The sequence below is a fragment of the Callorhinus ursinus genome, unplaced genomic scaffold, assembly GCF_003265705.2.
Source record: "Callorhinus ursinus isolate GAN/ISIS: 27379988/994484 unplaced genomic scaffold, GSC_fseal_2.0 scaffold1, whole genome shotgun sequence".
NCBI lineage: Eukaryota > Metazoa > Chordata > Mammalia > Carnivora > Otariidae > Callorhinus > Callorhinus ursinus.
In genome coordinates, this window is record NW_027397063.1 from 50,233,663 (window position 1) to 50,260,385 (window position 26,723).

At 36.9% G+C, this 26,723-nt stretch overlaps 1 protein-coding gene across 1 annotated transcript in view; it reads right to left on the reverse strand.

Annotated features, from left to right (window-relative positions):
- CFAP44 (cilia and flagella associated protein 44) overlaps positions 1 to 26,723 on the reverse strand; it is a 135,167-nt gene that overhangs the window by 13,768 nt on the left and 94,676 nt on the right. Inside the window, exons 25-28 of the mRNA XM_073893479.1 lie at positions 15,378 to 15,555; positions 12,446 to 12,946; positions 9,938 to 10,141; positions 8,793 to 8,988 (exon numbers count right to left, since the gene is read on the reverse strand). Of these exons, the coding sequence (XP_073749580.1) occupies positions 8,793 to 8,988; positions 9,938 to 10,141; positions 12,446 to 12,946; positions 15,378 to 15,555 (1,079 nt within the window). The remainder of the gene's footprint in view (positions 1 to 8,792; positions 8,989 to 9,937; positions 10,142 to 12,445; positions 12,947 to 15,377; positions 15,556 to 26,723) is intronic.

Sequence of the window (26,723 nt, forward strand, 5' to 3'; positions counted from 1 at the left end):
TAGATGCAAAAGAATGAAACTGGGCCACTTTCTTACACCATACATAAAAATGAACTCAAAATGTGAGTTCAACCTAAATGTGAGACCTAAAACCAGAAAACTCCTAGAAGAAAATGTATGTGGTAATTTCTTTGACATCAGCCATAGAAACATCTTTCTAGATATGTATCCTAAGGCAAGAGAAACAAAAGCAAAAATAAACTATTGGAACTACTCCAAAAAAAAAAAAAAAAAGCTTTTGCAGAATGAAGGAAATCATCAGCAAACCAAAAAGTCAACCCAGTGAATGGGAGAAGATATCTGCAAACGATATATCCAATTATTGGTTAACATCCAAAATATATAAGGAACTTACACAACACCAAAAAATCCCACCAATCTGATTAAGAAATGGACAGAGAACCTGAATACATTTCCCCAAAGACGACATACAGATGGTCAACAGATGCATGAAAAGATCCTCAACATCACTCATCATCAGGGAAATGCAAATCAAAACCACAATGAGATATCACTTCACACTTGTCAGAATGGTTAGATTCAAAAAGACAAGAAAAAACAGATGTTGGCAAGGATATGGAGAAAAAGGAACCCTCACACACTGTTGGTGGGAATGTAAATTGGCGCAGCCACTGTAGAAAACAGTATGGTGGTTCCTCAAAAAATTAAAAATAGAATTACCATATGACCCAGCAATTCCACTACTGGGTATTTACCCAAGGAAAATGAAAACAGTAATTCAAAAAGATGTATGAATTCTTATGTTTATTGCCAGCAGTATTTACAATGACCAAGATATGGATTAATACTGTCACAAAAAAGAAATGAGATCCTGCTACTTGCAACAAACTGGGTGGACTTAGAGGGTATAATGCTAAGTGAAATAAGAGAAAGACAAATACCATATGATTTCAACTACACAGGGAATCTAAAAAACAAAACAAATGAACAAACAAACAAACAAAGCAGAAACAGACCATAAATACAGAAAACGGATTGTCACCAGAAGCAAAGGGGGCGGGGGCAGAGGGATGGGCAAAATGGGTGAAGGCACAGGCTTTCCAGTTATAGAATGAATAAGTCATGAGATGAAAGGTACAGCATAGGGAATATAATCAATAGTATTATATTAGTGTTACATACATGAGGACAGATGGTAGCTGCACTTGTGTTGAACATAGTATAACATACAGAGTGGTGGAGTCACTGTGTTGTTCACTTGAAACTAATGTAACATTGTGTGTCAACTATAATTCAATCAAAATATTATTTTAAAATAATAATAAAATTCTACAAAATAAAATAACAAAGTAAAAAGAAAAAAACAAATAAATAAATGGTTGGGGACACAGAGACCAAAACTCAAATGCCTGAAGGTTGTTCAATTAATTTCAATGCACTGAATCAAAGAAAGTTGAGACCAAACTGCCAAGCTGCTTCTGCTGTGACCTGCCTAACACACACGTGGTTTTATAGGTCCACAATTCCTAAATCATAGTACCTTGGGAGGGGGAAAAAAAATTTCCATAACTTATCTGAAGTAATGCTATATATTATCCTTATTTCCTACTTAGTATGAATATTTGTGTCTTGCTGTAGACATATTAAGGTGTTTGATTTAGAGATCCTGCTCTAAGCCCTGCTGGGGGTGTTAGTTGACAAAGACTCTCTCCTTTGACCAAACTTGAGTCAGGCTCCTCTGAGTTCTCTTTCTGACCCATAGTGGACCATGAGCTCAGTTCTTGACCCATTTAGTCCAGTTTAAGCAAGAATCCTGCTAAGTCAGTTTAGTAAAAATCTCACACCCTTGATACCTGATCAGATTCCTCCTTAATCCTTACCCTTACTATCTTTTCACTCTGGCCAATCTTCAGCAAAAATCCTGTTAGGTCAGTCTAGCAAAGAATTATCCTACCTCTTAGTAATTTTCCATTCACTGACTCCCACCCTGCTACTTGGCTATAAATCACTACTTGTCCTTGTTGTATTCAGAGTTGAGCTGATCTCTCTCCCCTATTATAAAATCCCACTGTAGTGGTGCCCCTGAATAAAGTCTGCCTTATTATTCTTTAACAAGTGCCATGAACGGTTTTTTCTTTAACAGTGTCATATACAATATCTTTTATAAAATATAAAAAATACTAAAACTCATCTGCCCCCAAGAGTTTCAGATAAGGGACTGTAGACCTCTCCCATGCAGCTCTACTCCATTTTCTTTTAAAAAATGTTGAAGCCATCCATGAACCATAGATCACTAATTGGCAATTTCTATTTTATGGACGTCAAGTTAGAAATAAGAGATGGACCTCATACTCTTCAGAAGATTTCTTAAATTTAAGATCTCCCTTAAAATTACTTTAAGCGGTCTGTACCACCTTATGAAATAAATCACCAAAGTTTAAAATTAGACTTTAAAATTCCTACATCGATTTCTGCTTTTGGGAAGACAAAGTAGATCTATTTTTTTTCTTATGTAGAACAAACATAAGATTCTGAAAAATGGAAAGAAAGCAGACTAAATATGAAACTCAGAAGCTGAGGAACAACTGTGGTGAGTTTTTTGGGTCTTCTTTTTGCCTCTTAGATCTCAGACTTAGAAATGAGTAAGTCACCAACCTGGAAACACCAATAGATACAGACATAAAAGGGCCCAACCAGAGCCTACTTTCTCTAGCCAAATGGCCAAGAAAGAGGTGGCCCAACAAGTCAAAACTTTTAGACAATATCCTAACCAAACACCACAGGAAAAAACTGTGGTCCCACTCCCACCCCTATCAGCGAAGGCCAAGTGGGGAACCTAGACATCCACCCTTGCAAAGGCACCCAACATTCTCATCACCTAGGATAGTGTCAGAGAAAGCCAAGCAGGGAACCAGGACATTTTTTCCTGCTGGCTGGTGACCAGCCTTGCCCCCAAACCCCACCAAGATGTCTGTGGAGACCACGTGGGTAGCCTGGATTTCTTTCACCTGGCAATAACAAGACTCACTCCCTCCTCCCATAGAGGTCATGTCAGAAGAACCCTAATAGAAAAAAAGAAGAAGAAGAACCTGGAAAGTCAGGATTTTCACCACTGCCCAGAGGTACCAAGGCCATCCCCACTATGTTGTCAGTAGAGACTACATGGGGAACCAGAACTCCAGAACAAGGAGATCCTCCTTCCTTGGAGTCACAGTGAAGGCTGAGTATGGCAATAAGGAGTAGGCACCAACCCTTTCTCTGGAAGAGCAGTGTTAGAAAAAGCCAAGAAAAACAGAAGACTTAAATAAGATACAGAATCTTATAACATAATATGGAAGTTTCCAGGTTTCAACTGAAAGTCACTCTTTGTAGCAAGAACCAGGAAGATCTCCAACTGAATGAGAAAAGACAATGAATAAATGTCAACATTAGGATGGCAGAAATGTTAAAACTATCTGACAAAGTATTTAAAATAGCCATGATAAAAACGCTTCAATAACCAATTATAACACACTTTAAGCAAATGAAAAATACAAAGCCTGGTCAAAGAAATAAAAAGTATCAGAAAGAAAAAGATACAAAGAAGAACTAAATGGAAATGTTAGAACTGAAAAATACAATAACTAGAAGAGAAACTCAGGAGATGGGCTCAACAGCAAAATGAAGGGAACAGAGGAAAGCATCTGTAAACATGAGGACAAAACAATAGAATCATCCAGTTTGAAAAACAGAAAGAAAACTGAAAAACAAACCTCACACCTCAGAGCCTCAGGGACCTATGGGACTATAATGAAAGGTCAAACATTCATGGCATGAGTCCCAAAAGGAGTGAAGAAAAAGGAGGTTCTTAAAAGCACTTGAAGAAATAATGACTGAAAACTTCTCAAATTTGGCAAAAGACGTAAGCTGACAGATTAAAGGAGTGAACCTTCATCAGTCTGAACCCAAAGAATCTACTCCAAGACACATCATAGTCAAGTGTCTGGAAACTAAAGACAAAAGGTCTTAAAGGCAGTGAGAGAAGTGAGACTTCACCTTTGGGAGATGAACAATTTGAGTATCAGAGGATTTCTCATCAGAAACCATGGAGGCTGGAAGAAAGTAGCACAATATTTTTTAAATGCTGAAAGGAAAAAAAAGTCAACCTAGAATCCTATACCCAGTGAAAATATCTTTCTGAAATGGAGAGGAAATTAAGACATTTTCAGTTTGCCACTAGTATACCTACCCTAAAAGAATGCATAAGGGAAATTCTTTAAACAGAAGGGAAATAATTTTTTTAAGAAGGAATTTTGGAACATCATCAAGGAAAAATTAACACGGTAAGCAAAAATATAGGTAAATAGAATAGGCTTCCTTCCTCCCTTTGAGTGTTTAAATTATGTTTGGTAGTTGATGCAAAAATTATAACATTGTCTGATGTGGTTCTAGATGTATGTAGATGAACTGTTCAAGACAATTATATTATAAATGGAGGAAATAAAGGGATGTAAAGGGCAGATGAGGATTCTATACTTGACTTAAACTGGTAAAATGACAACACTGGTGGTCTGGGATAAATTATGTATATATAATGTAATTTATAAAGCAACCACTAAAAAAGTTACACAAAGAGATACACTCAAAAGACTAGAGAAAATTAAAATGGAATTCTAAAAAATGTTCAAGTAACCCAGAGGAAGGTAGGAAAATGTAGAAGATGGAAAGCAGAGAGAATAAAAAATAAATAAATGGCAGACTGAAGCCCTAATATATTAAATCTAAATGGTTTAAGCACACCAATTAAAAGACAAAGAGTAGATAAGAAACATTAACCATGTGCTGTCTACTAGAAATTCACATCTAATATAATAACATAGTCAAATTGAAAGTAAAAGGAGTGAAAAGATATATCATGCAAACATTAATCAGAGCCAAATAGGAGTGACTATATTAACATCAGATAAAGTAGACTTTATCTGAGCAAAGAAAAATACTCTAGACAGAGAAAGACCTTATATAATGATAAAAGTGTCCATCTATCAAGAAGACATAGTAATCCTGAGTGTGTATGCATAAAATGGGGCTGCAAATATGGAAGCAAAACTGATAGAAGTGAAAGGAGAAATTGGACCCAAACAAAACACTTCTATATGATCCATGGGGCCTAAAGGAAAGATCGATGTAAATTTTAAAACTGCAGTGATGTGAATGAAAATGGAAATGCAACTTACCAAAATTTGTAGAATCCAGCTAAAGCAGTGTTAAGAGGGAAATTACAGCACTAAATTAGAAGAGGAAAAGTCTCAAATCAATAATTCACACTCACCTCAAAACCTAAAAACAGAAGTGCAGAATAAATCCAAAGCCAGCAGAAGAAGGTAATAATAAAGATAAGTGCAGAAATCAATAAAATTGAAAGTAGAAAAATTATCTTTAAAAAATCACCTATCCGAAGTTATCCAAATTTATCCCGTTTGTTTGCAAAAAGATCAAATTGACAAACCTCTAGCAAGTCTAAAAATAAAGGGGGGGGGATAACAAGAAAGTTACCAATATCAAGAATGCAACAGGTGATATTACTACAGACCTTGCAGATATTAAAAAGATAATAGAGAATACAATGAATACCCCCCCACACATAAATTTGGCAACTCAGATGAAATAGACCAATTTCACACACACATAAATATAAATTACCACTAGTCACCCAATATGAAGTAGATAATCTGAATAGTTATATAGCTATATTAAAAACCTTTGAGGGGCACCTGAGTGGCTCAGACAGTTAAGTGTCTGCCTTTGGCTCAGGTCATGATCCCAGGGTCCTGGGATCGACGCCCACATTGGGCTCCCTGCTCAGCGAGGAGTCTGCTTCTCCCTCTCCCTAGGCCTGCTGCTTCCCCTGCTTGTACACTCTCTCTCTCTGTCAAAAATAAATAAAATCTTGGGGCGCCTGGGTGCCTCAGTCGTTAAGTGGCTGCCTTCGGCCCAGGTCATGATCCCGGGGTCCTGGGATCGAGTTCCACATCGGGATCCCCGAGGCCTGCTTCTCCCTCTCCCACTCCCCCTGCTTGTGTTCCTGCTCTCGCTCTCGCTGTCTCTGTCTCTGTCTCTGTCAAATAAATAAATAAAATCTTTAAATAAATAAATAAAATCTTAAAAAAAAAAAAAAACTTTTGAGTTTGTAATTTTAAAACTCCCCTGAAGAAATCTACAGGTCCAAATAGTTTCACTGGAGAACACTACCAAATTTAAAGAATTACTACCACATACATTATCTTCCAGAAAATCAAAGAGAAGTCTTCCTAACTCATATTGTGAAGCTAGTATTATCCTGATACTAAAACCAGACAAAGATAGTACAAAAAAGAGAAAAAAGCAAGCTAAAGACCAATGATCCTCATGAATATATGGACACAATTTTTTTTTTTTTTTAGTAAGTTCTACACCCAACATGGGGCTTGAACTCACAACCCCAAGAGCAAGAGTTGCATGCTCTATTGACCGAACCAGCCAGGCAACTCTAGGCACAAAATTTCTTAATAAAATATTTGAAAATAGAATTCAACAATATGTAAAAAGAACTATAAACCATGGGGGGTGGTATTTCAAAGGTGTAAGTCTGATTCAATAATCAGTAATCAGCCAATGTAACACATCATATTAATAAGCTAAAGAAAAAATCACATAATCATCAATCAATGCAGAAAACCATCTGACAAAATTCAACACCCATTCATGATAAAAACTTTAAAACTAGGAACAGAGGGGAACTTCCTCAACTTGATAGAGTATCCACAAAATACCTACAGGTAGCATGCTTAATGGTGAACCATTAAATGATTTCTGCCTAAGATTGTGAATAAGGCAACGATGTCGGCTCTCAGCACTCTATTTCCATGTAGTACTGGATGTTCTAAACAGTGCAATAAGGCAAAAAGAGGAAATTGGCATAGAGATCAGAAAGAAATAAAACTGAACCTATTTGCAGATAAATTATTGTCTACATAGAAATTCCCAAGGAATCTATCAAAAACTTCTAAAACTAATAAGTGAGGTCACAAGATAGGAGATCAACATGTAAAAAGCAACTGTATTTCTATATACTAGTGTGAACATGCGACACCAAGATTAAAAAAAAATAGCACTATAAAATTGTACTAATGTATACTATTAGTCTGCCACCTATTTCATTTTCTAGGACTGTGTGTGAGAATTTTTTTAAAGATTTTATTTATTATTTATTTGAGAGAGAGAGAGAGGGAGAGGGAGAAGCAGACTCCCCACTGAGCAAGGAGCCCAACATGGGACTGAATCCTAGGACCCTGAGATCATGACCTGAGCCAAAGGCAGACACTTAACTGACTGAGCTACCCAGGCGCCCTTTGTGTGAGATTTTAATAAAATATTTCTACCACCACCAAAAAAAAAAAAAAAATAGCATTAAAAATCACTTGAGGGGCACCTGGATGGATCGGTTAAGCATCCGATTCTTGATTTCAGCTCAGGTCTGATCTCAGGGTGATGAGATCAAGCCCCCACCATCAGGCTTGGTGCTCAGTGGTGAGCCTGCTTGAGAATCTCTCTCCCTCTCCCTCTGCCCCTCCCCCCGACTTGCTCCCTCTTTCTCTGGAAAAAATAATAATAATAATAATAATAAAGTCACTTAAAAAAGGGAAATACTTCAGTATAAATCTAACAAAACATGAACCTGAATTGAATGTTGAAAATGATAAAATGCTGATGAAAGAAATCAAAGCTCTAAATGCATACTGTGTTCACTCATTGCAAGACCCAACAAAGATGCAGATTCTCCCCAAACTAATATAAAAGTTTAACACAATTTCTATCAAAATTTCAACAAGATTTTTTTGTATATACAAAAAATTATTTTGAAATATAGAAAGACAAAGGAAATCAAATAGCTGAAACAATTCTGAGAAAGAATAAAATAGGAGGAATTAGTTGACCTGACTTCAAAACTCAATGGCCTCCATAATCAAGACTACAGTATTGGTGGGGAGCTAGACAAACTGATCAGCAGAACAGAACATCCAGAAACAGATCCACACAAATATGCCCAAGTGGTTTTTGACAAAGATCAAAAGCAATTCAATGGGAGAAAGACAGCTTTTGCAACAAATGGTGCCAGGGCAATTAGACGTTCACAGGAGGGAAAAACAGACCTTGACCTAAGTCTCGCTCCTTATAGACAAATTAAGCCCAAATCGATTTCAGACTTTAATGTAAAACTCTAAAACTTTCAGAAATAAATAGGAGAGAATCTTTGGGACCTAGGGCTAGGCAAAGAGTTCTTAGACTTTGAAACTAAAGCAAATCCAAAAAAAAGAAAACCAAAAAAAGAAAAACACCTTATAAATTGGACCTCAACAAAAATAAAACCTTCAGCTCTGTGAAAGACCATGTTGAGGGAATGAAAAAACAAGCTACACAATGGAAGAAAATATTTGCAAAGCACCTGTCTGACACAGGACTAGTGCCTAGACTATACAGAGGACGCTTAAACCTCAAAAGCAAAAAATCCTATTCAAACATGGGCAAAAGACATGAAGAGATATTTTACCAAAGATGACATTCAGTTGGCATATAAACAGAAGAGAAGATGCACTTGTTACATGAACTATCATAAGCCGTCTCGAACCAGATACACACACACAAATTAACTCCATGGGGTTAGAGATCTACAGGTTTATATCCTCTCCCCTTCAAGCCCACAGAACCTCTGTCTATGTTGTAGGAACAAAAGGTATCAAATATGTCTTTAGTTATTTCTCTATTTCATGTTAATGAGAAAAAAATAGAATCATATGATAAAAAGAAATTCAAACCGGCATCTCCTTCAACCTCCTTTTTCTTCACCCGCTTAATCCTCTTCTTTAGGACCTTCAAGAGGAAATTAGCAAATTTATTGTTTTCTCCAACGGCTGCTTGGAAACCAGCATAGAGTGCTTTTTCTTGGTCCTGGAGCTTGGCAATTTCATTCTTTTTCTCTTCCATCTCTTTAAGAGTTTCATTTATTTTCCACTAAATGAACAAAAACAGGAACAAGTGAAAGTATTTCTGATAAACCAGGTTCAGAGAACAATATATATTACAATGTAAGGTTACAGTTCACAAACATTTTTTTAACCTTCTTCATAGAAGTTTACATTTCTGATGGTTGGAGAGCCATCCATTTATTTAGTTAAAATTTTATAATTCTTTTGTAAAAATCAGTTAAGTCCAGAATTGGATAAGATCAGCTTTTTATGTTTAGCTTCCTCAAAAAGTCTAAAGTAAGTGAAATTTTTACCGTCAGCTAATATTTTTGCATGTGTGGTCTCAAAAACAAAAGATGTTTTTTGTATGAATACATGACAACTAAAACAAACAGACACTGCATCTCTTAGTGCAGCAGATATACCTTAAAAATGGTGTTACTATTCAGTAATATCTATTTGATGGAATCCTTCTTCCTTTGAGACGAAAGTTGGATGGTATCATTTATCTCTTTAAATTTAACATACATATAACAAAGAAACTTACTTTCCTAAGATACTCAATTACATATTACCATGAAACTAGCTATCATATTTAAAAAACTAGTCAACTTCTTTTCCAAGTATGTTCATAAGGATAACATATAATCAAAACTCAACTTTATATGATAGCTAGTGACAATAAAAATAGACTTTGAAATTTGTGAACTAAATAGAAGGCTCACTTTTGAAAACTTATCCTCCTACCATACAAAACATCCGATCAAATTCACTGTAAAGTCTGATTCATTTCTCTCTCTCTCTCTCAAGAATACCAACAGCAGAACAAGCAGGAACAAGGGGGGTTGGGGGTGGGGGAGGAGGAGGGACAAAAGAGAGGAGGGCTAGAACGATGGGGGAAATTAAGTTTGAGAAGATGAAGAAGGAAACAAAGAATCAAGTCCCCTTCACAACTAAAGGATACAGCCAGCCAGCATTCTCCTGCCCGCTCCTACCTGCATATCCTGTTCTTCTTTGTCTAATGAATTAACACGCTCTTGAAGTATGTTCTCCTGTTTTTCAAAATTCTTGAGGAGAAGCATTTCTTGAAATAATGTGACATGGTGAAGGTCAGATAATTTCATCTGAGTATCTAGTTTCAGTTTCTGATGCCTCAGGAGATGGAGTTCTGCATCAAAAGTGACAATCAGTTCTTTGATCTGAGGTGGAAAAAGATTTGAGGGTGTGTGAGGAGTTAAGAACAGGTAAGTGTACTTTTAAAACTGTTGAACAATACTAATTTGTTTAGGTAGAAGCATTTTCTCATTATACCGTTGTTATGGAGTAAGAATTATATGGGCTCATGTGCATGGGTATGTGTAGTCCTATAAATCAATTTAGCAATATCATAAAATTTATATAAATTTATTAAGTGGTAGGGATTCTGTAACTATAGTCCTTCCAGCTATTTCTTTACCATGATTAAGCCATTAATCAAGAATGCCCTTCTTGCTGTACTATGTGGTTGAAATCAGAGACTAGGAGGTCCTTGTGTTTCTATCTGCCTCCACTTTACCCCACAGCATGTCTACATTGTCTTTAATACAGGAAGCACTACATATTCCCTTCAACATGTTTTGAGAATTTTCAAACATTTCCAAAGGTGATTTAAGTTGTGACAGAGCTGGGATAAGAACGACATATCCCAAGTCCTGGTCTAGACCTTCTCCCACTGCCATCCCAAGGACTTTAAAGGCGCCATTCTGCTCTGATTTTGGCACAGCTTCTCCCTCACCCCATCCCAAAGGCAAGGAAGAGATCCAGAGAGAGTCCCAGGGGCTGGTTCTCCTGAGAAAACTAGAACAATAGGTAGAAGACAAACCATTCCATGTTTTTTCTAGGCTGTGCATGATGGAGAGTCTCAACAGTCAAGAACCTGTAATGAGGGAGGGCCTAGCCCATGGCTGAGGAGAAGGAAGAGATCTCTGGGTTTAGGACAGTGAAGAAGAAGAAAAAGAAAAAAAACTTTTACTTATATATGGTTGTAGACTAAGTGGGCTCTTCTTTAATGTTTGTTCAACAAGTCTGAACTATTTTTAAATTTCTTTTGAGGCTGGACTATATTTTTTCAGTGTAACACCATTCCGAAACATAGGTGTTTTAATTTTGTAAGGTTCATGCTTGTTTTGCTCTCACTCACCCGAGAGCCTATAAGCTTTATGAGGGTAGAGAATATGTCTGGCTTGAGTATTACTGCATCTCTGCTATCTAACTAGCACTGTTCCTGCACAAAGAATGTCCAATAAATGTGTTAAGTTGATACGATAAATAAATTAGTTACTATTAAACCAAACTTTTTTACTGGGTATCTACTATATGTCTGGCATTTTCTAGACACTGCAGGGGAATCAAAAGATGATTATATGTGGCCCTTCTCTCAAGAACTGTGTAATCTAATTTGCAAGACAAAACTAACACATATGAGCATTGAGTGATGTATAGAACTGCTAAATTGTTATACTGTACACCAAAAATGACTATAACACTGTATGTTAGTTATACTTCAATTAAAAAAAAAACTAACACACATAAAACAGTAAGAAAGATAAGTGGAAAACATGAGGTGCTGTTTATAGGTGCAATCAGAGTTTAGACAAAAGAAGAGTATGTAATGTGGACAGAAGATTCTGGAGAAGGTTTGGAATTGGACTAAGTTTTGCATGATGACTCACATTTGAAAGGAAATCGTTGCAGGTGGGAGGAAATAGCAAAGGAATAAGCAAATACAAAATTCAGAATGGGGGTGGGAAACAGGAGCGGGGAGAAGGAGGAAGAGTGAGAAAGCAAGGCTGGACAAAGCAGAGATGATGAGTGAAGAATACGTTTGGGGAGCTATAGGGGGTGCCTTCACAGGGTGGACCCAGACAGACACTGAGGAAGGGAACTCTACATGGTTGGCAGCCAGGAGCCACCTAGCCAGCAAAGGTCCTTTTCCTTATGGATTCAGAGGACCTCCTGTACCACTGGCCCCAACATGGTCTGGCTTCCTAGAAATAAAAACAGGTGCCGTTCCAGCTCCAGAACAATTTTGAAGGCAGTCATCACCATGAACACTCCCACCAATGAGGCAAATCACACGTTAGAGAAAGAGGAGGATGTAAAAACCAGAGGTGCCCCATTTTCTCTGAAAGGTTTTTAAATTATGTTCCATGCATCATCTGGAAGCTGCTCCATCATTTCCCCTTTACCAAGACTTCAGTTCGATGCCAATTGACATGGATTTGTCCTTAATTCTTAGCTTTTCCCAAAGCAAAACATTTAAAAGCTCTAAAGTTCTTGGGCAGAGCACAATAATTATCAGAAGGCCATGTATGGGGAGGAAGCTAAGCCTTCAGTGAGTTGTGGGCTGGTCAGGGCTTGGGAAAGATTACTGTAGAGAAAATTTAAATCAATAAATAAGAAAGGAGATCTAGTTCTTCCCTGCTGTCCTCTTTCAGCTTGAAAAAGGCAGTGTCACCCCTTACCCTGTTGGTTAAATACTGTTGCATGTACAAGTGTTTAATCTCGTCCCTTTTCATAATCTCCAGCTCTATATCAATTGGATCTGCTTTTTCAAATTCCAGTAACTTTGCAGTATCTACACAGAATGCTGATGCCTTTGATGATCTAGACAATGAATCTCTTGTCGTCAAATCACTGTTCTTTCTAGAAGAGAGTCTGAGGAATCCTCCACTTGAGCCTGTAGACCCTCCCTGTTCCAGCTGGGAGGACGTTTCACCCTGAATCTTCATCTGCTGTCGCTTAAAATTTAGGAGAGTTTCCTCATCATACTGAAATCTCTTTTCTGGAACTTCTTCTGGGTGTATCTGGGGGACTTGGGGAATAGGAATGTGCTTGGATATGTGAAGAATTGACTGGATGCTCTTCAGTTCTTGAACCAGGCACTGTATTTCCTCAATGATGGCCACTTTAAGGTCTCGAAGAGAGAGGATACATTTGTTCATGTTCTTTTTCTTTGAATGGGCCTGATAAAAAGAAGGAAACAAAATGATGCAAACAAAATTTGCATCTCTCTCTTGTTCCTTCTCCATTTATCTAAGCCAAACGATGCCCCCCTGCCTCAAGCCACAGGAGCCAGAGTGGCCCACTGCTCCCTCATTACCAGCTGTTTCCAAAATGCTCTTACCAGAGCCTATAGGCACATACAGCCCTAATCCTGTGTACAATTAGACAACGAGGTGGCCCAAAGGCTATTAAGAGTTACTTTGCATAAATATACAGGTTTAAAAAAAAAGGATCAAAGGCACTTCTCCAAATTGACAGTAATACTATAGTAGTAGGGAATTTTAACATCCTGCTTACATCAATGGATACATCACCCAAACAGAAAATCAACACAGAAACAGTGGCTTTGAATGACACATTAGACCAGATGGACCTAACAGATATATATAAAATATTCCATCCAAAAAGGGAATACACATTCTTTTCAAGTGCACATGGAATATTCTCCAGGATGGATCACATGTTAGGCCACAAAACAAGTCTCAATAATTCAAAAAGATGGAAATCATATCACGCATCTTTTTTGACCACAATGGTATGAAAGTAAAAGTCAATTGCAAGGAAAGAACACAAAAATACATGGAGGTTAAATAACATGCTACTCAATAATGAATGGGTCAACTGAAAAATCAAAGAGGTAGTAAAAAAAAAAAAATGAAAATGAAAAAACAGTCCAAAATCTTTGGAATGCAGCAAAAGCAGTTCTAAGAAGGAAGTTTGTAGTGATACAGGCCTACTCAAGAAACAAGAAAAAGCTCAAATAAACAACCTAATTTTACACCTAAAGGAGCTAGAAAAAGAACCAAAAAAAAAAGCCCAAAGCTAGTAGAAGGAATGAAATAATAAAGATTAGAGCAGAAATAAATGAAATAGAAACAAATAAATAAAAAATAAACAAATAAAAGATCAATGAAACAAGGAGCTGTTTTTTAAAAGATAAAATTGATAAACCTTTAGCTAGACTCATCAAGAAAAAAGGAGATGACAAATAAAATCAGAAATGAAGGAGGAGAGATGACAACTGGCTCCACAGAAATACAAAAAGATTATAAGACATTATTATGGAAAATTATATTCCAACAAATTGGGCAACCTAGAAGAAATTAATAAATTCCTAGAAGCATATAACCTTCTAAAGCTGAATAAGGAATAGAAATATAGAGGTTTACACAACCAGCAAAGTTTACATGGCTATTAAGTGGCAGAGATGGGAACAGAATTCTTCTCTGACTTGTAGAATAGTGTGCTCTACATTATTTTATGCTGTTTTAATAAGATGGATTTCAGTGTAATGTAGTTCAAGACATCATACCTGTCCATCATCTCTAGCTAGATTATGAAATTTCAGATTGGATGACTGGAAAATTGTAGTCAAAAAAGCGTTTCTCTATGATGATGGATGGAACATGAGAAATGAAACAAGAATTACCTTAGATGAACAGCTAGAAAAACAATCTAAATGGTCACTAAGAAAATGTTCGAAATGTCTGCTTAAACAGAAAGGCATAGCTATGAAAATTTACATATGGATATGATCTGCATAATAGGGTCCTTTGTAGGTGTGTCCTGCATCTTTGGTGAAATTGAAAAAGACTCTTTCTTTCCTCGAGATACTTTACTTCCATTTGCCAGAAAAATATAAAATATTCTAATATATTATATCTGTGATATGATTGGCACTCTTTTCAACATGATGTCTTGTAATGTGCAAACTACATGGCCATAGTAGGTGACCATGTACCCAATTCTCAAAATGGTACCTCAGATACCCTCTGAGTCTCTATGTGTGAAAAGTCACTTGTCCGTCAAATTAAGGAATTACTATGACAGGGAGGGGAGACTTTAGTAAGAAAATGGGGATGAGAAATCAGGATAATTGGAAGCAGTTTGGCAGAATGCAGATAAAATTTTTAAAAAGGAATATGTTATTGGTTATCATTGAGACACCTACAAAATTTTTAAGTCCTAAAAAAAAAAAAGGCTAAACAATGGCTGGCCTTTTCCCTAAGTCTTTGGCAATCCACAGCAGCCAAAAACTATATCCAACAAGGACATGTTTGAATTTCAGAAATTCAAAGTCTATAAAATATAGCCATGAGCTTATCATGAGTTCAGTTTCACCCATGAAATGTATTTAGCCAAGTAATTAACTTGAAGGCTGGTTCTGCCATATTAGCTACATAATCACAGACAAATCTCTTGTCCTCTATGGGCCTCAGTTTCCTCATTTGTAAAACAGAGGCATTCTAAATAATCATAAAGATATTTTCCACTTCTAAATTTCTATAACTATATGTCCTTATAGACCATCTAGTGAAATGTGTGATTTCAGCAGAATTCCATTAAAAACTCAGGGTGCCTCTCATTGTCATGAAAGCTGTAGGTAAATACCATGGAGTCTAGGTGTCCCAGTTCCTCTTCCTTCTTGGCAGCATTTACTCTCATGTGCTCAGGTATCTTATAGTCTGAGGCTGTCTTCAGATTGAAGTCTCCCATATACAACTGGGCCTCCTTGATGGCTTGAACATCTTTGGGATCTTCAAAGTCATCCTGAGGTTTACTCTTATACCTGTCAGAAAAATAGACAACCCAGCCACAAATGTAACAATAAACTTTAGTTTGTCTACTATATGTATATAATCAAATTCAGTCATAAAGCAAAAGTAGAATTCTGAATCTGTAGTACTACTTTTATCTGTAGAGCCCAAGCATTTTTTTTTAAGTTAATGACTACAGACCTTCCTCAACTTATAATGGGGTCATGTACCAATAAACCCATAGTTGAAAATATTATAAATCACATACTTTCAGTACACCTAACTTACTTAACATTATAGTTTAGCCTAGCCCACCTTAAACATACTCAGAACACTTATGTTAGCCTATAGTTGGGAAAAACTAATTCAAAGCCCATTTCACGAAAAGTGTTGAATATCCATGTAATTTACTGACTACTGTACTGAAAGTAAAAAAAACAGAATGGTTGTAAGTGTATTGATAGTTTATCCCCAACACCATGTAGCTGACTTGGAGCTGTGGTTCACTGCTTCTGCCCAGTATCATGAGAAGGTATCATACTGCATATATCACTAGCCTGGGAAAAGATCAAAATTCAAAGTGCAGTTTCTACTGAATGAATATCACTTTCACACTATTGTAAAACCAAAAAAATCAAGTCAAACCATCTTAAGTCGGGGACCATCTGTATTTTTACAGCACCTCAAGCAAAGTCATAATGAAATAAATAAAACCCAGTTACCAGATGGTGCTGAAATAATCTGAATCATTTTTAGGCTTTCGTTCATTTCTAAGTGATTTATATCAAGATGGTTATTTATTCCTTCAACAGATATTAAGCCATAGAGACAGAGTAGGTGTATTTTAATCAGTAGAAACTTATTTTACCTTTTTTTTAATAATGTAAGTGATTGTCATAAAATTTTCAAAAAAAGGCATCTAGTTAAAAATGATAATAATGAGCATATGTATTTGCCTCCTGCTCTCTCCCCAAATTCCATGGAAATGATGGTGTGGAGGTATTAAAGGGAATAAATCGGGAAGGCTGAGAATAAGATAGAAAGCCATGAGCAAACCAGTGATAGCAATTTTAAAGGATAAATCAGAGTAGAGAAACTGTGGCCCAGAATATCTCCAGGGAAGGCTATAGAAAAGATTGAATATGATGTTATCAGTAGAGGTCCTAGGGGGCTCTAAGCACAGATACCAAAAGACCCAACTACCTAATTCTGTAAAGTGAAGCCTGTCAGTCAACATGAACATGTACACAGAGCTTGCAGTCAGTCCTTTAGGACTGATATTAGAAAATATTTTGGACAGGGGCTCCTGGGTGGTGAAGTTGGGTAAGCATCTGCCTTCGGCTCAAGTCATGATCCCAGGGTCCTGGGATCGAGCCCCATGTCAGGCTCCCTGCTCAGTGGGAAGCCTGCTTCTCCTTCTCCCCCTGGCTTGTGCTCTTTCTCTCTCTCTCTTACTTGCTCTTGCTCATTCCCTTTCTCTCTAAAATAAAAAAAATCTTTAAAAAATCTATTTTGGACAAAATGATGCTGAAAATATATCAGAACTTGTGAAAAGAAGCTCAGTGTTTCATTTACACTTTATACTTCAGTTTATACTTTAAATGCTTATAATTAAAAAAGAAGTATAAAATCAAAGCTTACAGCTTAAACTTAAAACAAACAGCAAAAAAAGAATTAACTAAACCCAAATTAATAAGAATAAAGGAAATGATAGAGAACAGAAATATCAATGATATAGAAAGCTGACAAGCAATATTTCTAAAAATCTATGACCAAAAGTTAGTTCCTTGAAAAGATCAATAAAATTGGTAAGTCTTTTGCTGGAATGATCGAGAAAAATAGAAAAGATACAAATTAATGATATCAAAAATAAAACAAGGGACAATGCAACAGATACCACAGAAATTTAAGTAATAAGGCAATAGTATGAACTATTTTATGCCAATAAATTTGATAACCAGATAAAATGCACAAATTCCTTGAAAGATATAAATTACCAAAACTGATCCAAGAGGAAATATAGAATCTGAATAACACTATAACTATGAAAAATTGGAATTTGTATTTATAACCTCTCAATATTCCATGTCCATTTGGCTCATTGATAAATTCTATCAAATATTTAAGAAATAAATAATATGAAGCCTCCACAATCTTTCAGAAAATAGAAGAGAAAGGAAAACTTATCTCATTTTATGCAACTAGTCTTACCCTGATAACAAACCAGAAAAGATATTACATAACAATAAAACTAGAGACCAATAGTCTTTATTTAAAAAGACACAAAAATCCATAACAAAATGCCAGCAAATCAAATCCAGCAATATATATTTTTGGAAAATACCAAAAGCCTATTTTTCCAGTTTATTGAGTTATGATTGCATGTAATATTGTATCAGTTTAGGGTGTACAACAGAATGATTTCATACATGTATCTATTGCAAAATGTTTGCCACAATAAGTTTAGTTAACATCCATCCACATAGTTGTAATTTTTTTTCTTGTGATGAGAATTTTTAAGAGCTACCCTCTTAGCAACTTTCAAATACACACTAGTCATATTGTATATTACCTCTCTAGAACTTATTTATCTTATAAATAGAAGTTGGTACCATTTGTCCACCCTCCTCCCAACTCCCCACCTCTAGCAATCATCAGTATGTTCTGTTTCAATGAGTTCAGAGTTTTTAGATTCCACATATAAGGAAAAATCATATAGTATTTGTTCTTCTCTGACTTATTTTACTTAGTATAATGCCCTCAAAGTCCACTGGTATTGTTGCAAATGGCAGAATTTCTCTTTTTTAAGGCTGAAAAATATTCCAGTGTATGAATGTATCATAACTTCTTTATCCATTCGACCGTTAATGGAGACTTAGGTTGTTTCCATGTCTCAACGATTGTTATTAGTCCTGCAATAAACACGGGAGTGCAGACATCTCTTCAAAGACCATTTTAGTTTTCTCTGTCTATATACCCAGAAGTGGGATTGCTGGACCATATGGTAATCTTATTTTTAAATTTTTGAGGAACCTCCATACTGTTTTCCATAGTGGCTGCACCAGTTTATGTTCCCATCAATAGTGCAGAAAGTTTCCTTTTTCCCCACATTTTGCCAATAGTTGTTATCTCTTGTCTTTTTTTTTTTTAAAGATTTTTATTTATTTGACAGAGAGAGCACAAGCAGAGGGAGAGAGAGGGAGAAGCAGGCTCCCTGCTGAGCAAGGAGCCTAATGTGGGACTAGATCCCAGGACCCTGGGATCATGACCCAGGCCGAAGGCAGCCACTTAACCGACGGAACCACCTAGGCGTCCCTCTTGTCCTTTTGATGACAGGTATTCTAACAGGTGTGAGCTGATCTCATTGTAGTTTTGATTTGCACTTCCCTGATTAGTGACGTTCAGCACTGTTTTCATGTACTTAATGGCCTTTTGTAGGTCTCCTTTGAAAAATGTCTATATACATCCTCCATCCACTTTTAAATCTGTTTGGTTTTTTGTTAAGTTGTAAAAGTTCTTTATATATTTTGGATATTAACCCCTTATCAGATATATGACTGTGAATACATTCCCTAAGTTGCCCTTTCATTTTTTTGATAGTTGTCTTTACTGTACATAAGCTTTTTAGTTTGCTATAGTCCCACTTGTTTATTTTTGTTTTTGTTGCCTTTGCTTTTGGTGTCAAAAATGTGTGTAAAAAATCATTGCCAAGACCAATGTTGAGGGACTTACCACCTATGTTTTCTTCTAGGAGTTTTATGGGTTCAAGTCTTACATTCAAGTCTTTAATTAATTTTGCATTAATTTTCATATATGGTGTGAGATACTGGTCCAGTGTCATTCCTTTGCATGTGGCAGTTTAGTTTTCCCAACACCATTTATTGGAGAGACTGTCCTTTCCCCAATATATAGTCTTGGCTCCTTTGTCATAAATTGACCATATATGCATGGACCATTTATTTCTGATCTATTCTATTTCATTAATTGGGTCTCTGTTTTTAATGCCAGTGCCATATTGTTTTCATTGCTACAGCTTTGTAACATAGTTTGAAGTCAGGGAGTATATTTTTATATTTATTTTTATTTATTTTTCCTTCTCAAGATGGCTTTGGCTATTCAGGATCTTTTATGGTTCCATGCAATTTTTAGGATTGCTTTTACTATTTCTGTGGGATTTTGATAGGGACTGCATTGAGTCTATAGATTCCTTTGGATAGTACAGACATTTTGACAATATTTTTTCTAACCCATGCATGAAATGTCTATTTATTTTTGTCTTCAATTTCCTTCATTAATGTCTTATTGTTTCCACTGTACAGATATTTCATATCCTTGGTTAAATTTATTCTGAAGTATTTTATTCCTTTTGATGCAATTATAATGGGATTGGTTTTCCTAATTTCTCTGATAGTTTATTGTTAATATATAAAAACAACTGATTTTTGTATATTTATTGTATCTTGCCCTTTACTGAATTCATTTATTAGTTCTAATGGTATTTTGACAGTCTTTAGGATTTTCTATATATAATATGTCATCTGCAAATAGACAGATGTACTTCCTTCCCAATCTGGATTCTTTTTTTTCCTTGCCTAACTGTTCTAGCTAAGACTTCTACTACTATGTTGACAAGTAGCAAGAGTGAACATCCTTGTTCCTGATTTCAGAGGGAAAGCTTTCATTTTTTCATCATTGAGAATGATGTTAGCTGTCAACTTGTCATATGTGGCCTTTATTATGTTGAGGTATGTTCCTACTATATCCACTTTGGTGAGAATTTTTGTCATGAGTAGATGTTGAATTTTATCAAATGATTTTCTTGCATTTCTTGAGATGATCATGTGATTTTTGATGGCTTGCACAATCACAAAGGTCTGAAAGACAACTGAGTTCAGGCCAAGATGATATAGTTTAAGATGGCAACATAGGAAGACCTTGAACTCCTCTCTTCCACAGACACACTAAATCTACACCTATTTATAAAGCAATTTCTTCCAAAGAATAACTGAGGGCTGACTTAACAGCTTCAAAAGATAGACCACACAGAGAACAGCAAGAGAGATGAAGACACGGTAACAAAGGGAACCACCACTCTGATGCTGTGAAACTACAGTAGGAAGTATAGGACTGAGGGACCATAAGCAGATTAGTTGAAAGCTGCAGTTTAAAAGGGCATCTGGAGAGATGAGTTAAGATGGAGGAGTAGTAGGAGCACCCTGGGATCACCTCAACCCTCAAACACAGCTAGATTAACATCAAATCATTTGGAACACCTAGAAAATCAATCTGAGGATTGGGAGAATGATCTGCATGGTCAGAGGGAGAGAACGTGGCAAGTATGAGGCACATAGACTTGAATTGGGGAGAGAAAAGCCATGGTGCTGCAGTGGGGAGGGAGCCCTTTCTGCAGAGAGACTAGAGGGAGAAAGAGAGGGAGAGTACCACATTAGGTTTGCACAAGAAAACACCTCCCCAAAACCACTGACTGGGGAGTTGAAAGGAACTGAGCATTGCAAATTTCTGCAAGCAGTGTGTGTAGCCCAAATTCTGAGGTTTTGAAAGTGAGTGACTTTCACTGGAGTCAAGCCATGGTGGGTGCTTCTAAGAAAAAGGACAGCTCAGGTCTGGGAGTGGAAAGCATGGTAGAGGGATCCTGTGGGTAACACTGGGAGAAAATGATCCCCTTAGTGGAGTACATTTGGAAGAGGGTATATTGCCTTCCCAAGGACAAAAGACCCTGCAGGTGCCATCAAGCAGCTTTTCATCTGCAGGGGACAGAGGTGCACACAAAAGACAGATAACCTGATCACAGCTTTTCACTGTGCTTCACCATAGACTCTGGGCACCTGTGCAGGTGTGTGACTGTTTTCCTGTGATGAAACAGCACTAGACATGGCGAGGCTCTCTCCTGGAGGAGGGGAGCAGATCCACACCATGCCAGGTCATTTAAGATTTGGAGTTTTGAATCTCAGCTGCACTCCAGAGATAAAAGGCAGGAAAGCCATGGTGCCAGGCATACCAAGAGCCCCAAGCACAGATGAGGTGAGGGCAGGGATCTGACAAAAGCCTGGGACACAAAAGGGGAGACTGTTTACTCTTTTGTGAGGACTTCTTGAACAGCAACAGGTGCAAGATCCCCTGTCCTGGGAGGAGAGAGTGGGGTGGCACCATTTTCTCCCTTGCCACCAATACAGTCAGACTTCAGTGAGAAACACAGCATTCCCAGTGGGGGTGGGAGCCACTTATAACAAATCCTATCCCCCTGTGCCCTGCAAGTGCATAGTTACTAGGCAGTTCTGACTGTGAGGCAGAGCAGCAGACACTCCCCCAGAAGACCAACATAGGTACCCCACATGCACCAAGTCTACTGATCATGGAGTGTTCCAAAGTGTCAGCTTAAGTTCTGGTGGAAATAGGACCAGCCTTCTTTTTTCCCTTTTTTCCTCTTTGAAATCAGGCTTATAGTTTTTTGTTTGTTTCTTGTTTTTTCATTTCCTTTTCTCTCTTTTTTTTTTTTTTTGGATCAGGTGTCTCCCCCCCACCCCGCCCCCACCTTTCTTTTTCTTTGGAATCAGGTTTATAGTTTCTTGTTTGTCAGTTTGGGTGTTTTGTTTTTGTTGTTGTTGTTACCTCTGTTCCTTTTCTTTTTCTCTCTTTTTTTCAGATCAGGGTTTTTTTTTTCTTTACCAGGCTTATTTTAAGAGACAAATCAAAGCACACCTAGTTAAAGGTCCAAACACTCCCCACTGTAAGCAAGGAGGAACTCTGCATAGGACTGACCTGTGGGAAGGAGCAGCCAAAACACAACAGCAGAGTGCACACAGCATATACCAGAAACACTTACTGAAGTACCAGGCCCTGGGCAGTGTATGACCCCTTCTTAATATACCATTACTCTCAGGAACAGGAAACATACAAAATGACAAGACAGAAGAATTCTCCCCAAAAAAAAGATGAAGAAGAAATCAGAGCCAGGGATTTTCTCAAAACAAATATAAGCAATATATCTGAACAAGAATTTAGAACAGCAGTCATAAGAATACAGCTGGGCTTGAAAGAAGCATAGAAGACACCAGAGAAACCCTTCCTGCTGAGATAAAAGACCTAAACACTAGTCAGGCCAAAATAAAAATGCTATAACTGAGATAGAAAACCAACTGGATGTAATCACAGCGAGGATGGAAGAAGCAGAGGAATGGATATGTGATACAGAAGATAAAATTATGGAAAATAATGAAGCTGAAAATAAGAGGGAAAGAAAACTATTAGATCACAAAGGTAGATTTAGGGAACTCAATGATTCCATAAAGTGCAATAATACCCAGATCATAGGAATTCCAGAAGAAGAGTAGGAAAAAGGGGCAGAAGGTTTATTTGAACAAATTATAGCTGAGAACTTCCCTAATCTGGGGGAAGGAAACAGGCATTCAAATCCAAGAGGCACAGAGAACTCCCCTCACAACCAACAAAAACAGATTAACATCTAGACATATCATAGTGAAACTTGCAAAATACAAAGATAAAGAGAATTCTGAAAGCAGCTAGGGAGAAAAGGTCCTCAACCTACAAGGGTAGATGCACAAAGTTAGCAGCAGATCTGTCTACAGAAACCTGGAAGGCCAGAAAGTACTGGCATGATATATTCAACATGCTAAATGGAAAAAAATGTGCAGCCAGGAATACTTTATCCAGTAAAGCTGTCGTTCAGAATAGGAGAGATAAAGAGTTTCCAAGACAAGTAAAAACTAAAGGAGTTCATGAACACTAAATCAGCTCTGCAAGAAATGTTAAAGCGGACCCTTTGAGTGTGAAAGAGACCAAAAGCAGCAAAGACTAGAAAGGAACAGAGACAGTCTACAGGAACAGTGACTTTACAGGTAATATAATGGCACTACATTTATATCTATCAATATTTACTCTGAATGTAAATGGACTAAATGCTCTAATCAAAACACATATGGTATCAGAATGGATTAAAAAAAAAAACCCATTGATATCCTGCTTACAAGACTTACAAGAGACTCATTTTAGACCCAAGACACCTCCAGATTGAAAGTGAGGGGGTGGAGAACCATTTATCATGCTAGTAGACATCAAAAGAAAGCTGGAGTAGCCATATTTATATCAGATAAACTAGATTTTAAACCAAAGACTGTAATAAGAGATGACCAAGGTCACCATCTCATAATAAACAAGATCTAAAAATTGTAAATATTTATGTCCCCAACTTGGGAGCAGCCAAATACATAAATCAATTAATAACAAACTTAAAGAAACTCATTAATAATAACACAATAATAGTAGGGGACTTTAACACCCCACTCGCAACAATGGAAAAATCATCTAAACAGAAGATCAACAAGGAAACGATGGCTTTGAATGACACACTGAACCAGATGGACTTAAAAGATATATTCAGAACATTTCATCCTAAAGCAGAATATACATTCTTTTCAAGTGCACATGGAACATTCTCCAGAAGAGATCACATACTAGGCCACAAATCAGGCTTCAATTAGTACAAAACAACTGAGATCATACCATGCATATTTTCAGACTACAACACTATGAAAATAAAGTCAATCACAAGAAAAAAATTGGAAAGACCACAAATACATGGAAATTAAACAACATCCTACTAAAGAATGAATGGGTTAACTAGGATATTAAAGAAGAAATTTTTAAAAATACATGGAAGCAAATGAAAATGAAAACACAACAGTCCAAAACCTTTGGGATGCAGCAAAGGTGGTCATGAGAGGGAAGTATATAGCAATACAGGCCTTCCTCAAGAAGAAAAGTCTCAAATACACAACCTAACCTTACACCTAAAGGAGCTACCCTACAACCCAGCAATTGCACTACTGGGTATTTACCCCAAAGATACAAATGCAGTGATCTGAAGGGGCATCTGTACCCCAATCTTTATAGCAGCAATGTCCACCATAGCCAAACTCTGGAAAGAACCCAGCTGTCCATCGACAGATGAATGGATAAAGATGTGGTATATACATGTTTTATATATTCATACATATGAATATATATATGACATATTCATATATATTCATATATATGATGGAATATTATGCAGCCATCAAAAAAATAAAATCTTGCCATTTGCAACAATGTGGATGGAACTAGAGGGTATTATGCTAAACAAAATAAGTCAATCAGAGAAAGACAATTATCATATGATCTCACTCATATGTGGAATTTAAGAAACAAGGCAGAGGATCATAGGGGAAGAGAGGAAAAAAATGAAACAAGACAAAACCAGAGAGGGAGACAAATCATGAGAGACTCTTAATCATAGGAAACAAACTGAGGGTTGCTGGAGGGGAGGGTTGTGGGGAGATGGGGTAACTGGGTGATGGACATTGGGGAGGGTATGTGTTGTAATGAGCACCGGGTATTATATAAGACTGGTGAATCACAGATCCCATACCCCTGAAATAATATATATGTTAATTAATTGAATTTAAATTTTAAAAAATCAAAAAAAATAAAATTTAATTTAATTTATTTTTTTTAAAAAGACCCCAAATAGCCAAAGCAATCTTGAAAACAAAAAAGCAAAGCTGGAGGCATCACAATTCCAGACTTCAAGTTATATTACAAAGCTTCAGTGATCAAGACAATATAGTATTGGCACAAAAACAGACACATAGATAAATGGAACAGAGTGGAAAACCCATAAATGAACCCACAACTATATGGTCAATTAATCTTCAACAAAGCAGGAAAGAATATCCAATGGAAAGAGTCTCTTTGACAAACGGTGTTGAGAAAACTGGACAGCAACATGCAAAAGAATGAAACATGACCACTTTCTTACACCATACACAAAAATAAATTCAAAATGGATGAAAGACCTAAATGTAAGACAGGAAACCATTAAAATGCTAGAGAAGAACACAGGCAATAATCTCTTTCACATCAGCTGTAGCAATTTCTTACTAGATGGGTCTCCTGAGACAAGGGGAACAAAAGCAAAAATAAACCATTGGGACTTCACCCAAGAGTTCTGCACAGTGAAGGAAACAATCAACAAAACTAAAAGGCAACTAATGGAATGGGAGAAGATATTTGCAAATGACATATCTGATAAAGGGTTAGTATCCAAAATATATAAAGAACTTATACAACTCAACACCCAAAATATAAATAATCCAATTTAAAAATGGGCAGAAGACATGAAGATACATTTCTCCAAAGGAGACATACAGATGTCTAACAGACACATGAAAAGATGCTCTATGTCACTCATCATCAGGGAAATACAAATCAAAACTACAATGAGATACCACCTTACACCCATCGGAATGGCTAAAATCAACAACATAACAATAGATGTTGGTGAGGATGCAGAGAAAGGGGAACCTTCTTACATTGTTGGTAGGAATGCAAACTGGTGCAGCCACTCTGGAAAACAGTATGGAGGTTTCTCAAAAGTTAAAAATAGAACTACCTATGACCAAGCAACTGCACTACTATGTATTTATCCAAAGGATACAAAAATGCTGATGCACTCCAATGTTTATAGCAGCACTATCAACAATAGCCAAATTATGGAGAAAGAGCCCAAATGTCCATTGACTGATGAATGGATAAAGAAGAAGTGATTATATGGGCGCCTGGGTGGCTCAGTCGGTTAGGCGACTGCCTTCGGCTCAGGTCATGATCCCGGAGTCCTGGGATCAAGTCCCACATCGGGCTCCCTGCTCGGCGGGGAGTCTGCTTCTCCCTCTGACCCTCTCCCCTCTCGTGCGTTCTCTCTATCTCATTCTCTCTCTCAAATAAATAAATAAAATCTTTAAAAAGAAAAAAGAAGAAGAAGAAGTGATTATCTATCTATCTATCTATCTATACAATGGAATATTATTTAGCCATCAAAAAGAATGAAATCTTGCCATTTGCAATGACATGGATGGAGCTAGAGAGTATTATGCTAAGTGAAGTAAGTCAGAGAAAGACAAATACTGTACAGTTTTTTTTGAAAGATTTTATTTATTTGTCAGAGAGAAAGAGAGAGCACAAGCAGGGGGAGTGGCAGGCAGAGGGAGAAGCAGACTCCCCCACTGAGCAAGGAGCCCAGTGTGGGACTTGATCCCAGGACCGTATGGTCATGACTTGAGCCAAAGGCAGACATTTAACCGACTGAGCCACCCAGGTGTCCCAGATAGTTTTGTTTTTATCTAAT